The sequence below is a fragment of the Ovis aries genome, chromosome 18 (genome assembly GCF_016772045.2).
Source record: "Ovis aries strain OAR_USU_Benz2616 breed Rambouillet chromosome 18, ARS-UI_Ramb_v3.0, whole genome shotgun sequence".
Lineage (NCBI taxonomy): Eukaryota > Metazoa > Chordata > Mammalia > Artiodactyla > Bovidae > Ovis > Ovis aries.
Genome location: NC_056071.1, coordinates 17,389,301 through 17,402,381, shown reverse-complemented (window position 1 = coordinate 17,402,381; position 13,081 = coordinate 17,389,301). Strand labels below are relative to the sequence as shown.

The following is a 13,081-nucleotide window of genomic DNA, read 5'->3' as shown; positions in this document are numbered from 1 at the left end:
CAGATTTGAGTTTAGCAGATCTACAGTGAAGCCTGAGATTCATTATCTGTAAAGCACTCCAAAGACAGGAATTATATACTTCCTATTACTTATGTTGTCAAAGGGTCCCTGAGGATGGAGACTTAGATACTACCACGAGTTTCAGCACAGAGTCAGAGCAGGTGGTTCCAAACTGGAGCCTGTCCTCAAACTTCCAGTCTATAGATGGTGAATAGCACCAAGGTCATCTAAAGAGGTTCCAAAGTCTTCTAGAACAAGAGGCCATGTCTTTGAACATGGACATAGCTCCCAGGATGTTGAATACAATACTCACCTTTAGCTCACTCAGAAGCAATCTGCCAGATTGTTCATATTCAGAGAGGTATCCCTATAGTTATTTGCTGCTCTCCCTAAAGTTACTCTGAGAGGTGACAGTCGGGACAGCAACAACATACCCAAGAATTTGATCTAAAAATGAATTCTCAGAATATATATAGGGCTTCCCAGGTGACACCAGTGGTAAAGAACCTGCCTGCCAGTGCAGGAGACCTAAGAGATGTGGGTTCAGTCCCTGGGTCAGGAAGATCCCCTGGAGGAGGGCATGGCAACAGACTCCATAGAGTGGAAGTGGAATAGAATCCAGTGAACAGAGGAGCCTGGCAGGCCACAGTCCATAGGGTTTCAAAGAGGCAGACAAAACTGAAGTGACTTAGTACACATGCATATATGTGTACTTAGTACACATAGGCTTCCCTGGGGGCTCAGACAGTAAAGAAACTGCTTGTGACGCAGGAGACCCGGGTTTGATGCCTGGCTTGGGAAGATCCCCTGAGGAAGGAAACAGCAACCACTCCAGTATTCTTGCCTGGAAAACTCCATGGACAGAGTAGCCTGGTGGGCTACAGTCCATAGGGTTGCAAAGAGTCAGATGTGACTGTAAGACTAACAGAGACAGGTATATGTGTACATACACACATACACACATAGATATATATACACATTGGAGTATTGCTCAGCAATAAAAAATGAAATAATTTTTTCAATAATTCATGTTGTCATTTGCAACAACACGGATGGACCTAGAGATGATCATACTATGTGAAGTAAGCCAAACAAAGACAAATGTCATGTAATATCACTTACATGAGGACTCTGAAAAATGATATTAATGAACTTATTTACAAGAGAGAAATAGACACACAGAGATAGAAAACAAATTTATGGTTACCAAAGGTGAAACGGAGGGAAAGAGGGATAAATTAGAAATTTAGGATTAATATATACACACTACTATACTCCAGTACTCTTGCCTGGAAAAGCCCATGGACGGAGGATGGGGTTGCAGAGTCGGACAAGACTGAATGACTTCACTTTCACTTTTCACTTTCATGCATTGAAGAAGGAAATGGCAACCCACTCCCGTGTTCTTGCCTGGAGAATCCCAGGGACGGGGGAGCCTGGTAGGCTGCCGTCTATGGGGTCGCACAGAGTCAGACACGACTGAAGCGACTTAGCAGCAGCAGCAGCATACATAAAATAGATAAACAACAAGGACCTACTGTATAGTATAGGAAACTATACTCAATGTTTTTAAATAACTATAATGAATAAAAACATGAAAAAATGTGTGTATATATGTGTGTATATGCATGTATATACATATATGTGTGTCTATACATATACGTGTGTGTGTGTGTGTGTGTGTGTGTGTGTGTGTGTGTGTGTGTGTATGGGCTTCTCTGATGGCTCAAAGAGTAAAGAGTCTGCCTGCAATGAAGGAGAACTGGGTTTAATCCCTGGGTCAGAAAGCTCCCCTGGAGAAGGGAATGGCAACCCACAGCAGTATTCTTGCCTGAACAATTCCATGCCCAGACAAGCCTGGTGGGCTAGTCATTTATATACACAAACTGAATATATAAACTTTTCTGTACACTTGAAACTAACACAACATTGTAAATTAACTATACATCAATTTAAAAATTAAAATTAAACAAATAGTTCAAAATATAGAGTACCAGGGGCCACTGCCTATACTCTGAGCACAGATATTACAGTAGCTTTATTTCAACTGCCATTTCTCCATATGCAGCTTACCCTGCCAGCATGTAAAAGATATGTAATTTTTATTTTTCTGTTTTGTTCATGCTGTTTGTCCTCTGTTTGCAAGAACCACCCAGACTCTCTGTTTGCTTAGTTCTTTGTGGTTTTTAATCTTCAGGTCCAGCCCCCCATCCCCTGAGTTGTGTCTCTTGCCAAGGGAGTTTCGATACAGGTGCCGTGTTGTAATTTTTGTTGGTTTGTTTTCTTTTACATCATATTAGGAGCTCTTTACATAAATCATTTTTCTCCTTTCTCACCATCTATTACAGTGCATCGTCTAAGGTAGATAACAGTAACCACTTGAATGAATGAGTGACTTCCAATTTCAAATCCTGTCAAGAACAGATCAAGGATCTGTTCCTCCACCAGGTTCCTCCATCGGGGTCTGAAGAAGAGTCAGAGATCATCATGAAATTGGGTTTTGTCACTAATGAGAGTAATTAAGCACTAGAACTATCTACCTAGAACGATGCACTTTGTACCTCCAGTGCTCAGAGTCCGGCAACTACAGAGAAGTAAAGACAAACATATCTCTGCTGCCCAAGGCTTCCGGGGGAAACTCACTGCATCCTACAGATCACAAAGGGAGGCCCAGGGTGATTATTACCTTTTGAGGATGGTGGATTCATCTCTGCAAAAGCCAGTTCCAGGTTTGTTCCTATTAATCCCCTGCTTGATGAGAACGGCGGGGTGCACTGCTAATGGTTTTTGGTTGCTTGTGGGCTGATGTGAAACGCATGTGATAATTAGCTAACTAAATTACTTCTGTTCTCATTATTTTTTATATAAAGCAGTTTTGTAAGGATGGCTTTTTACAGTGATTTCTGGTCTAATTTCTCATTATCGCCATTGGAAAAAATAGATAATATTTTCTCCCCATTCTCTGCAATATCTCTCCCACTCACCACTCTTGATACCTTCCATATTCACCCATATATAACCTACTGCATGTTAAGCATGAAACCCTGGGGTTGCCTCAGTCTTCTCTTTTGGATCACTGCACTATCATCACTGTTGGATTTCCTCCTGGGTATCAGATGAGTGCAGGGTTTTTTTTTTTTTTTTTTTTTTTTTTTTAATGACTCTAAATGTGGAGAGGAACAGGAGTGATTTACCCAGAGCTTTCTGCTACTATAAACACTAAGACTTCCACCCCACAGCATGTTAACATCCCAGATGTATGACATGAGTCGCTCTCTGGGAATTGGCCCATCTGTTCTAAGTCTCAGCCACCTGGTGATTATACAGAAGGAGCAGCATGGAGCCTTTGTCCCGGAATGGCCATTAGGTTTTAGGGCTTTACAGATCCCTGCGTATGCAACCTGCTCTGGAGAACTCCCTGTAGGGTTTTCATAGAGTTTTGTGTTGTCTTCAATGAGCTTCCTCGGTAAAGAATCCACCTGCAATGCAGGAGACCTGGGTTCAGTCCCTGGATTGGAAAGATCCCCTGGAGAAGGGAATGGCAATACACTCCAGTGTTCTTTCCTGGAGAGTTCCATGGAGAGGACTGAGCAGCTAACACTTTCATTTTCTTTTCTTTTCAATGGGTTGAATTTTTACCTCCTTTCTAGAAGCAGTTTCTTATTTTTGAACAAATCAATGGGCAGCCTTATATATGAAAGTTCCTAGAGAATGCTTTGAATTTGATTATAGGACTTTATCTGTCTGTAGCTCAGCTACTTCATCAACAAAATAAAACATTCTCTTGGGTTCATTTACCTGAAATGTGATCAAATAGATACTGCTATATGGTAGATCAAGATTCAACTGTCATCCTCAGTTACCATGGTATAACTTTTTAAAGATGATCAGAGATCCTTTGGGCTTCCCTCGTAGCTCAGCTGGTAAAGAACCTGCCTGCAATACAGGAGACTCTGCTTTGATTCCTGGGTTGGGAAGATCTGCTAGAGAAGGGATAGGCTACTAACTCCAGTATTCTTGGGCTTCCCTGGTGGCTCAGTTTGTAAAGAATTCGCCTGCAATATGGGAGCCCTGGGTTTGATCCCTGGGTTGGAAAGATCCCCGGGAGAAGGGAATGGCTATCCCTCCAGTATTTCTGCCTGGAGAATCCCTTAGACTGTATAGTCCATGGGGTCACAAAGAGTCGTGGACATGACTGAATGACTTTCACTTTCAGAGATCCTTTGACACTTCTTCCCATGACAGGTAGGGGTCAAATTCTCCATTCTTTCATTTGAGTTGGGCTCAGTGACCTACTTTACCAAAAAAGAATTGTACTTTTGAAACTTCTGAGGGCAAGATATAAAACACCTTTCAGCTTAGGCCTCTTGGCTTGCTCCCTATCCTTCCTGGAGGATGCCAACCATCACGTAAAGAGTCTGACATTCTCACACCATCATGCATTCAAGAAGCTCATGCTCACCATTTGGAAGGTCATATGGGAGGAAAGAGAGAGATGCTTAGCTGGCCCCTCATGACCAAGCTATCTCAGTTCAGACACCAGACATGTGACTAAAGGTGTACCATCTTGGATGTTCAGCTCAGAGTTTTCAGATGACTTTAGGTCCAGTCTAGCATTAGATAGCCAAAGCAAGAACCATCCAGCTGAGTCCTATTACTCTATGAAGCCATGGGAAATCAGTAGAGTATCTGTATAGGCCACTAAGTTTCAGATGATTTGATTTGTTCCAAGAGGTAGCTAGAATATATGAGAAAACAACTCTGTTTCCTTATGTATTAAACAGAAATATCTATGCCGAACTGCTGTGATTATCGAGAAAGTTTTAAGTATAAACTGGTAAATCCTTAGCACATTACTTGGCAAGAGTAATATCTTTAGATCAGATATTCATCCCTGGTCTTGTCAGCTGGGTTAGGTTCGGGTGGCATAATATAAATCATAATGACCTACTGGAGCTTCCCATGTAGCTCAATGGTAAAGAGTCTGCCTCCCAATGCAGGAGACAGTGGTTCCAACCCTGGGTTGGGAAGATCCTCTGGAGAAGGAAATGGCAACCCATTCCAGTATTCTTGCCTGAGAAATTCCATGGACAGAGGAGCCTGGTGGGCTACAGTCCATGGGGTCACAAAGAGTCGGACATGACTTAGTGAGTAAACAACAATATTGGGGAGGGATTCTCCTGAATAGCAGGACAGTCATCTGAAAGTCCGAGGAGGCACACAGCAGTATCTAGACTACCTGAGGCTGAGTTCAAGTCCAGCTAATGTCTAGTAAGCTGCTGCTGTTCCCACCAACATTACTATTCCCGTTCCTGTATTAAGCCAGCCTATAGAACGTAATTTCCTGATTTGCAGTCTGCTTTCTCATGACATGATGAACAGTCTTCCTAGAATCCCAAACCATTTGATTGGGGCTTTGAAAATATTCCAAACCCTTGCCAATCCCAGTTCCTTTTCTCTGGAGCCTGGACTTTGTCCAAGCAGCTGCTGTCCAGAGTCTTAATTCACGTCAGAAACAGTGGCTAGAACCAAAACATCACTAACATTGAATATCACCACTCCCTTTAAACTAATAAGGAAAAAGGAACAAAACCAAATCTTGTATATGAGGGCAATTCAGAATGAGCCAAAGGCCATCTCCCTCTGGGCAGCACTGAACATTTATTAGCATTACCCCAATAACTCTAATAATGATTTCTAATATTCAGAGGATAACTCAACATGATCTATGTGCAACTTAATCTTATGAGCTACATGCTAGTCGTACACATATTGCATATGGAAGAAATGGGGCTTGAGAGAAGGTGCCAAGACACAGGAGTGAGGAGACAGGATTCAAACTCCTTTAGCCACTGGACTCCAGAGCTTCAAAAAGTGCTAGCCCCACACCTGGTCTTGCCGGTCCTCCTCCTCTCTCTTTGTTTTCCTTGCAGTTCAAGGATGACAGCTGAAATGCGTCCTGACCCATGCTGTATGTGTTGTCATGGAGTTGTAGCAGAGAAAGCGAAGCAAGAGAGGATGATGAAGTCCCAGGTCTCAGGCTAGTGTGAGTTCTTAGTTTCACCAAGGAAAGAATTCAAGAGCAAGACATAGTAAAATGAAGGAAGGTGTATTCAGAAAGAAACACATCCCATAGATACAGTGTGGGTCCTCTTGGAAAGCACCAGAGTATATGGGCTTATGAGTTCCTACGTGTCTACATGCTCAGTTCTGTCCAACTTCTTGTGACCCCCATGGACTGTAGTCCACCAGGCTCCTCTGTCCATGGGATTCTTCAGGCAAGAGTACTGGAGTGGGTTGCCATGCTCTCCTCTAGTGGATCTTCCCGACTCAAGGATCGACTCAGGCCTCTTGAATTGCAGGTGGATTCTTTACGGTCTGAGCCACCAGGAAAGCCCTCACTGTACCTTGGTACCATCCAAATGGAGATGGTTTTACTTAACATTTTTATTAACTATAATATAGAGAGCCATGTAAGTTTAGACTACACCCCATCCATTAATTAACTCCATCCTAACTGACTGCTACCTTGGAATCAGGTCCAATGAGACTCTTTCAGTTCAGTTCAGTTCAGTCGCTCAGTAGTGTCCGACTCTGTGACCCCATGAATCGCAGCACACCAGGCCTCCCTGTCCATCACCAACTCCCAGAGTTCACTCAGATTCACGTCCATCGAGTCAGTGATGCCATCCAGCCATCTCATCCTCTGTCATCCCCTTCTCCTGTCCCCTATCTCTCCCAGCATCAGAGTCTTTTCCAATGAGTCAACTCTTCTCATGAGGTGGCCAAAGTACTGGAGTTTCAGCTTTAGCATCATTCCTTCCAAAGAAATCCCAGGGCTGATCTCCTTCAGAATGGACTGGTTGAATCTCCTTGCACTCCAAGGGACTCTCAAGAGTCTTCTCCAACACCACACTTCAAAAGCATTAATTCTTTGGTGCTCAGCCTTCTTCACAGTCCAACTCTCACATCCATACATGACCACAGCAAAAACCATAACCTTGACTGGACAGACCTTTGTTGGCAAAGTAATGTCTCTGCTTTTGAATATGCTATCTAGGTTGGTCATAACTTTTCTTCCAAGGAGTAAATGTCTTTTCATTTCATGGCTGCAATCACCATCTGCAGTGATTTTGGAGCCCCCCAGAAATAAAGTCTGACACTGTTTCCACTGTTTCCCCATCTATTTCCCATGAAGTGATGGGACCGGATGCCATGATCTTCGTTTTCTGAATGTTGCTCTTTAAGCCAACTTTTTCACTCTCCTCTTTCACTTTCATCAAGAGGCTTTTTAGTTCCTCTTCACTTTCTGCCATCAGGGTGGTGTCATCTGCATATCTGAGGTTATTGATATTTCTCCCGGCAATCTTGATTCCAGCTTGTATTTCTTCTAGTCCAGCGTTTCTCATGATGTACTCTGCATAGAAGTTAAATAAGCAGGGACTTTTTAGCACCACCTAACAATCTTTTCTCTACTTCCGCAATTAGAGAGGTATAGCCTGACTCCTTCCGTTTGTTTCTGTTGGATCTGTTATATTCTGTATATTTGTGTACCTCTCAGTAGCACTCCAGGCTGATTACACTTGACCTCTCCATAAGCCAGGACAGCTCATGGCCATCCTGTACTTTAACCCTCAGTGTTCCTGTGTTCCCAGTGTTTGGTCTGAATTAGCTCCTTCAGCCTTGGGTAAGAAAAGCTAGATGACTTCAGAACAATCTTCTCCCTAGGCTAACTTGTCCAGCAGGTACTTAGCACATCCTTCTACATGACATTCTAGTCTCTCAAATCACCAGGAGCTTATCCTTCAAAACACTTAGAAGAGTTGCTATTTTCCAAGTATAGTTTTACTCATTTGATTAAAAATTCTTTCCCCTCTTAAATTCCATAAGGGCAGAGTTCAAGCAAATTTTTATATCTCATGCCTAGAATGACGTGTGGGATGAAGCAAAGATGCAATAATAATTTTTTCAGTGGATGAATACTGCATGCAGCTGGAGTCATACGACCTTTGTTCACACCCTAATTCTCCACTTACCAGCAATGCAATTTTAAGTAAGCAATTTGCTCTTTTAGAGTAGAATTTATCTATAAAAATAAATGAAAGAAGGAAAGAAAACAAGGAAGAAATAAGGATAATGAAATTCCTAATCGCACAGTTTTTCTGTAAGGATTAAAGGGGAAGATATAATTAAAGTACTTTGAGAACAGTGCCTGTTGTTACGGTTTAGCCGATTTGTGTCCCACTCTTTTGCGACCCCATGGACTCTAGCCAACCAGGCTCCTCTATCCATGGGGTTTCCCAGGCAAGAATACTGGAAGGGGTTGCCAGTTCCTTCTCCAGGGGATCTTCCCGACCCAGAGAGAGAACCTGCATCTCCTGCATTGCAGGTCGGTTCTTTATCACTGAGCCACAGGGGAAGCCATGGAGCCCAGGGCCTGGAAGACAGTCATTGCTCAGTGTCCTCGCGTCATCTAGTGTGAATGTTTCATTTTAGGAGGAAAATCTAGAGAACATGATATTCCTAGCATCACACAGTTTATGGCAGAGACTGCCTTGTATTTTTGCCTTATCAGAACCTTCTTTTCCTCATTGCTTTTCTATATAACATACTCAAATTCCTATTTGAACAAGATTCCTCTGACTGCAATGTGTGTGTGTGTGTGTGTGTGTGTGTGTGTGTGTGTGTGTGTGTGCTGGGTACAGCCCTCTCAAATCCCTTTATCAAACCACACCCTGAACAATACTTTCTCACCTTAGTGGAATCTGATGTCCAGTGATCCCACAACCTATAAATGGAAGCTAGGAAAACATGATACAATTTACATATCTATTTATAAGGTTGGGTGGGGGAAGGTTATTATAATTCCAACTCACTGTTTTGCTCCATAAATTAAGTCAGACAGTACCCATGGATTTGCTTTGACATATTATAAAACACTATCTCTGTGTTTGTATTATTGTATTAATAATACAAGCTTGTCAAGCCTGGATGTGCCGCATACATGCCTTAGGGTGCAGGCTGTTTAGTAAAAGACATCGCTTTTGCATGACACCTGTGTGCAGTGCCTCAATCACCCGCGTGTTTTCTCTCCCTTCACAACAAGGGCTTCTGAACTTGGGCTTGTTTTACAGAAATCTGAAATAATCAGAAAGCAGCAAGAGAGAGGTCCATGGGGGGCAGCTGTGGCTGGGAGGCTGCGAGTCTGTAATTCACAACTCCTTTTCCTGTGACGAAAGCAGCTGACTGGCTGATAGCCTGGGGAGGGAGCCTTTTTCTGGCTGGTTCCCTGGGCTTCATTTACTTCTGTACTCTCCCTGTAAAGTATTCTTGCCTGGAAAATTCCATGGACAGAGGAGCCTGGCGGACTACAGTCCATGGAGTCTCAAAGAGTCGGACATGACTGAGTGACTAACATTTTCATTTTCTCCATAAAAGAAGGGAGAAGAATATTTGGTCTGAGATGCAGAAGAGGTTTTGGAAAGCTTTTCTCCCCAGTGCTGATAGCTGCCTACAATTATTATTCATCATGGTCTGAGTGGAACTAGAGACCTGACTAATTTCTTGGCTTAAGCAGATTTTCTCTCCCAAGCCTGACTTATTGTCTTGTATTTTTAAAGGGGAAGAGAGCATCCTTGCATAATTGAATCAAGGCTCAGTGTTATAGACTGTATGTTTGGGACCCCAAGAACTCATATGTTGTAGCCTTAACTTCTAAGGTAACGGTATTTGGAGTTAGAGCCTTCGGGAGTTACAGTCTGATGAGGTCATGAAGATAAGTGTCACATGATGACATTACTACTCTTATAGAAAAGACAGCAGATGAAATAAACAGAGAGAGAGAGAGAAAGCTCTTTCTCTTCAAAAGGCACAGACAGGGGAAAAGCCATGTGAAGACACAGTGAGATGGTGGTTGTTTATTGCAGAGAAGAGCCTCAGAATGAAACCCACCTTGCTGACAGCTTGATGCTGGACTTCCGGCCTCTAGAACTGTGAGAAATCTCTGCTATTCAAGTCATCCAATCGATGGTATTTTGTTATGGCAGCCCAAACTCCCCCAAGATAGTAAGTTAAAGGCCACCATCCAATGAAAGAGCTTAAAATGGTGTCTAACATGTATACTATCATGTAAGAATTGAATCGCCAGCCCATGTCTGACGTAGGGTGCAGCATGCTTGGGGCTGGAGCATGGGGATGACCCACAGAGATGTTGTGGGGAGGGAGGTGGGAGGGGGGGTCATGTTTGGGAACGCATGTAAGAATTAAAAATTTTAAAAAAATAAAAAAATAAAAGAAAATAAAATGTCATACATCATAAAAAAATAAAAAATAAATAAAAAATGAGAAAAAAAATAATTAAAATGGTGTCACTTTGGTGACTTCAGAGGAAACTGGCTACTTGGTGAATCTGGAAAAATATCCTTTTATTTATCAGCTACAGAGAGCTAGGCCAGGGCCAGAGGGGTAGGATTTTTTGTTTGCTTTTCATTAGCTCTTCTCTCAGCTGCCTTACTGTCAAGCTCCTCCAGATTCAAAGCTGTGAGATGAAAATATCTCCTGCTGTATCAATAAACAAGAAATGTCACAACCATCAAAGATTTCTGGCCTCCAAATGTGAATGAGGGCTCCCAAAACTGTGATCCAGCGGATGCTGCCACTCCCCGAAGTGATTGCTGAGGAGCAAGGGGAATGCAAGAAGCAACCATCTGCCGCTCCTTAAGGTGAACAAGGAAACAGGGTTTGGATAGTTGAGGTTCAGGAAAGGAATGAATTCAGTGATCCTAGAGGCTTGCATCTTCCCATACATAGAATGCTAAATTCCTTAGCTTGATATTTGACCTTTGATGTTCAGACTGCTTGCTCCCTTTGTTGCAAACTTGCATATGGCCTTTCTCAGAGCTACTGAGATGCCGTCTCCTGGGCTCAGAATCCAAAACATTCCCACTAAATAAAATAACTCTCTATTTTCAGGTTGTGACTAGTTTTTAGTCAACAAAGCTCTCTTAATGACATCAGACTCCAGCAGTGGCCAGTACAGTCTCACATTAATTTTTGCCATTTTTAAACCCCTGTGGGTGGTAACTTTCATTATCATATTAGTCTCCATGTCCTTCAGATCACCTTGGAATCTGAAACTGAGCATGAGGACAAATGAACTGATCATTTCCTTACATCCTTGCAGTTAATCTTTCAGTCCATGTTTGACTCAGTTCTCCAAGAGTATGGATCCAACTGGAGTTATAAGCCCCTCAGTCTGCACTTTGGTGCTTTTATTTTCCAGAAATGATCAGGGACTTTCTTCTTTCCTTAGACTTGGGACTTTGGCAAAACCTCAAGTGCTAATATTTGCCCAGCAAGAAGAATGAAAGATCCATGTCTACAATTAGAGAAGTCATGATAGGGAAGAGCCTTGGGTTCTGGGAAGACTGAGCGATGGCTGAGCTACATTTAAGCTTTTTAAAAACATTTTATTTTGTATTGGAGTATAGCCAATTAACAACGTTGTGATAGTTTCCGGTGGGCAGCAAAGGGCCTCAGGCATACACATACCTGTGTCCATTCTCCTCCAAACTCCCCTCTCATCCAGGCTGCCACAGAACATCAAGTAGTGTTCCCTGTGCTAAACAGTAGGATCTTGTTGGTTACCCATTTTAATGTATATAATATACATATTATAAGATATAATTATTACACTCATGTTATTATTATAATATATATATTAACACATATATATGGAATCTAGAAAGTTGGTACTGATGAACCTATTTGCAGGGCAGCAGTGGAGATGCAGACATAGAGAACAGATTTATTGATAAGCACCAGGAGGAGGAAGAAGAGGGCGGGATGAATGGAGAGAGTAGCAGGGAAGCATATACAGTACCGTATGTAAAATAGATAGCCAGTGGAAATTTGCTGTATGACTCAGGGAACTCAAACTGGAGCTCGGTAACAACCTAGAGGGTTGGGAAAGGGTAGGAGGTACAGAGGGAGGGGACACATGTACACCTATGGCTAATTTGTTGATGTATGGCAGAAATCAAACCAATACAGTAAAGCAATCATCCTTCAACTAAGAATAAATACATTAAAAAAAGATATGGAAAAACTCAGGTCTCATCCGAAACCTATTATGTCAGAAATTCTGCAGGAGAAACCCAGTGATCCATGGTTTACAAGACCTCCTGGAGAATCTAACACACATTCAACTCTGAGAACTATTCAACTTTTTATTCACCCTATTTGTAAGCATCTCTACTGAAACAAGCCATGTAGGATCATTATCACAGTCTTCCTGCCCAGGTGATGGGCTCTGGTTGGGTCAACTCTTTTCAAGCTTGGGGCTGCTGATTCCTATTTGATGAACAAGATGTCATTTCTCTCTGCTTGAATGTTAATGAGGAAAGCTGAGGTCTGGATCACTGTTGACAGTCTTACACGAGGAGGAAAACCAGTGGGAAGACAAACTCCACCATGAAGGAGCATATAGTAAAATAATGGAAGTGAGAAAGATGGTACTGATGACCCTATTTGCAGGAGACGAAGACAGAATAGACTTGTAGAAACAGTGGGGGAAGGAGAGGGTGGGACAAATTGAAGAATAGCAAGGAAACATATGCACTATCATATATACAATAGATAGCAAGCAGGAATTTGCTGTGTGACATAGGAAGCTCAGCCCAGTGCTCTGTGACAATCTACAGGGGTGTGGTGGGGTGGGAGGTGGGAGAGGGGTTCTGCAGGGAGGGGACATACGTATACCTGTGACTGATTCATGTTAATGTGGGGCAGAAACCAGCACAGTATTGTAAAGCAATTATCTACCAATAAAAAAATAAAATAAAATAATAGTACCAAAATGGACCTAGATTCCTGATACATTCATGCTTGAAGTCTGAATTGCTGCTAGAATTTCTAATTAAATAATACAGTAAATTCTCCTTATTCCTTTGCCAGTTAGACTTGGCTAAGAGTTAGAGTTTTCTCTTATTTGCACCCCCCAAAGCACCCTGACTAATAGTGATAACAGAGTCCAATTAGGAGGCCGTTGTAGAACCCAGGGAATATGCAGTGTTGGCTTAGA

At 42.4% G+C, this 13,081-nt stretch overlaps 1 protein-coding gene across 5 annotated transcripts in view; it reads right to left on the bottom strand.

Annotated features, from left to right (window-relative positions):
- The window catches only part of AGBL1 (AGBL carboxypeptidase 1), a 1,135,995-nt gene that overhangs the window by 62,145 nt on the left and 1,060,769 nt on the right, over positions 1-13,081 (bottom strand). Inside the window, exon 24 of one of the 5 annotated variants that reach the window (XM_060401584.1) lies at positions 5,598-7,417. The exons of the other annotated variants lie outside the window; for them this stretch is intronic. Within the exon in view, the coding sequence (XP_060257567.1) occupies positions 7,345-7,417 (73 nt within the window). The 3' untranslated portion in view covers positions 5,598-7,344. Of the gene's footprint in view, positions 1-5,597; positions 7,418-13,081 lie in introns of those variants that run through there. 5 annotated transcript variants of the gene reach the window in all.